General features: G+C 47.2%; 1 protein-coding gene and 1 long non-coding RNA gene across 3 annotated transcripts in view; one reads left to right on the top strand and one right to left on the bottom strand.

Moving 5' to 3' along the window:
* Positions 1 to 504: 504 nt before the first annotated feature.
* Positions 505 to 2254, top strand: part of FAM57A (family with sequence similarity 57 member A) — a gene marked incomplete at its 5' end in the record, with an annotated part of 10687 nt that continues 8937 nt past the window's right edge. The window contains 2 exon segments of the mRNA XM_015566806.1: positions 505 to 714; positions 716 to 747. Of these exon segments, the coding sequence (XP_015422292.1) occupies positions 505 to 714; positions 716 to 747 (242 nt within the window).
* LOC107183808 lies at positions 1214 to 2248 on the bottom strand. 2 transcript variants are annotated; one of them, XR_001514607.1, is made up of 2 exons: positions 1992 to 2248; positions 1214 to 1887 (listed from the first exon to the last, which is right to left on the bottom strand). It is a non-coding gene; the product is annotated as an uncharacterized LOC107183808 (long non-coding RNA). The 2 variants fall into 2 exon arrangements; XR_001514606.1 differs by having other exon boundaries at positions 2076 to 2248.

Raw genomic sequence — 2254 nt, 5'->3', positions numbered from 1 at the left:
CAACCAGGTTAGAAAATGAACTTATAGCCCTAGCCAGCTTGGCTCAGTGGATAGAGCATCAGCCTGCGGACTGAAGGGTCCCGGGTTCGATTCCAGCCGAGGGCACATGCCTGGGTTGCAGGCTCATTCCCCAGTAGGGGGTGTGCAGGAGGCAGCCGATGAATGATTCTTTCTCATCATTGATGTTTCTATCTCTCTCTCTCCTTCTCCCTTCCTCTCTGAAATCAATAAAGAAATATATTAAAAATAAAAGAAAGAAAATGAACTTATAAATCTGCCTGGAGAGACAGGTAAATAATCTTCTTTGGAGGAGGAGGAAGTATTTGAGTCAAGATGAGTAGAAGGGGAGATGAGTAGAGACCTTGTGAAGGGTGAGGAGAAGTTTGTAGTGCTGTTTATTTGGCTTTATCATTTGCCCACAGCGGTTTGATCCCTTGAAAAGTCAAGACTCATGTTTATGCTTGTTGGCCTCCTGGTGATTCAATCTAGACATTCTGGTGACTTCATGAGCATGGTGTTAGAAACGCATTTTACTTGCTATCTTCTATATGTGAAACATCTGTTTGTTTTCATTTTATAGACTCCTTAAGAGCTGTACAAACAACTTCTTACATAGGGGATAATTGGTCCTGCCACTTAAAAGTGTTAGCATCCTTGGTACGTGTTGCTGATCCCATTATGGAGAGAAGGCAGGAAGGACTTGTAACCACTTGCCTCTGGAAAAGCAGGAGTGACCGGGATTAATGGGTAAGGAATACAAAGTGGAATGAACCCTGGGGGCTGGGGGAGGTTGTTGAGGGCGGGCTAGGAGAGGTCAATGGGGGAAAAAGCAGACATGTGATACTTTCAACAATAAAGATTTTTTTAAAAAGTGGAATACACAAGGATTATATCTTCTGGAGAGAATGGAAAGTTCACAGCTAACTGTCCTTTGTCCACATGCAAATGTGAAAATACAGAAAGCTTTGTATTGGCCAGATACCTTGCTACCAAACTGAAGTGTCTTTCTCATCTCACCAAGTGTGTTAGCAGGGAATTTGGGAGTTAGAGATGTTGCCCTAAGTGAAAGAAATTTCACACTTTTCTTTGGACTTTCTGCTTGCTAAGTATTGGCTAAATCCCTCATCTGCACAACATACTGGAAGAGTTAAAAAGCTGTCTTTATATCTGTTTCTACACCGGTAACTACCATGTTATAGAAATTTAACTGATATTGAACAGAAATCATCTTTTACTTTATAATCTCATAGAATCTTGCCTCCTATAATCTTTTGATTTAGAGCTGGAAGAGCCTTAAAGAGCTTGTCATTCATCCTCTTTGTTTCACAAATGAGGCAACAGTGGCCTAGAGGCTACGAAGTGTTGTTCCAGACAGAGTCCTCTTATGGGGCTTTTTCCAGCCTTTTGCATGAAGAGACCTATAGTACTTATCCACTGCAGTAGACATAAATGAACGGTGTTCTTCCCACATTAGCTGAGAAAGATACAGACCAAAGGAAAGTAAAACTTCGGTAAGCCCCAAGAGGGAGAGAAGCCAGTAATACTGAAGTCACTGTATTGGCCCATGTAATTGGTGCTGAGTGCGAGTGAATCAGATTCCAATCCACTCAAATTTAGGGCACCTGGCCCGGAACTTTTAACTAAGAGCCGTTGTCAACAGCAACAAAACAGTCACCAAGACTGGGCAGTACCTTGACCCAAAGCCAAGAGGCAGGACCACAGAAAGTCTACAGACGTGATATTCCACCTCCATGTGCGCCTCGCAAGAGGGTCTGCTGGTTCCGTGGCAGGATTTAACGTTCGGCGCGATCCCCTCTGGAGAAATGGCAGCAGTTGGCAGGGCACGGAAAAGCCTTCTTTGGCAGAAAGGCCATTTCCTTCAGACTCCTGTTTGGAACAAGATGCACCGAAGTCGATAAGCCAGGCCACGGATAAGCGTGTCCACAAGCTCACCCACCCTTTCCTTCCTTTCCCCCAGGAGGGACGCCCACCGCTCTGCTCCAGCGGGGCACTGCTCCGGCCGGAGGGCTCGTCCACCTGATGGAAGGAGCTCTCCACGGAGTACATCCTCCTACCTGGCTTTCTCGGCCCCCCACTGGCAGCCCGCCCCCCTCGCCTGGAGCTGGGGGGGAGAGGAGGGCGGAGGCAGATGCGGGCACTTCGTCTGTCGGGCTGGTTCCGGAGGGAGGAGGAAAGCTTCCGTGGCGACTGAACTGCAGCCCCCAGAGCCTCTGCCCGCCCCATCACTGCCTGG

This window comes from Myotis davidii, unplaced genomic scaffold, assembly GCF_000327345.1.
Source record: "Myotis davidii unplaced genomic scaffold, ASM32734v1 scaffold363, whole genome shotgun sequence".
Classification (NCBI taxonomy): domain Eukaryota; kingdom Metazoa; phylum Chordata; class Mammalia; order Chiroptera; family Vespertilionidae; genus Myotis; species Myotis davidii.
Note: the sequence above shows the minus strand (reverse complement) of the source record. Positions and strands in the feature narration are given on the sequence as shown.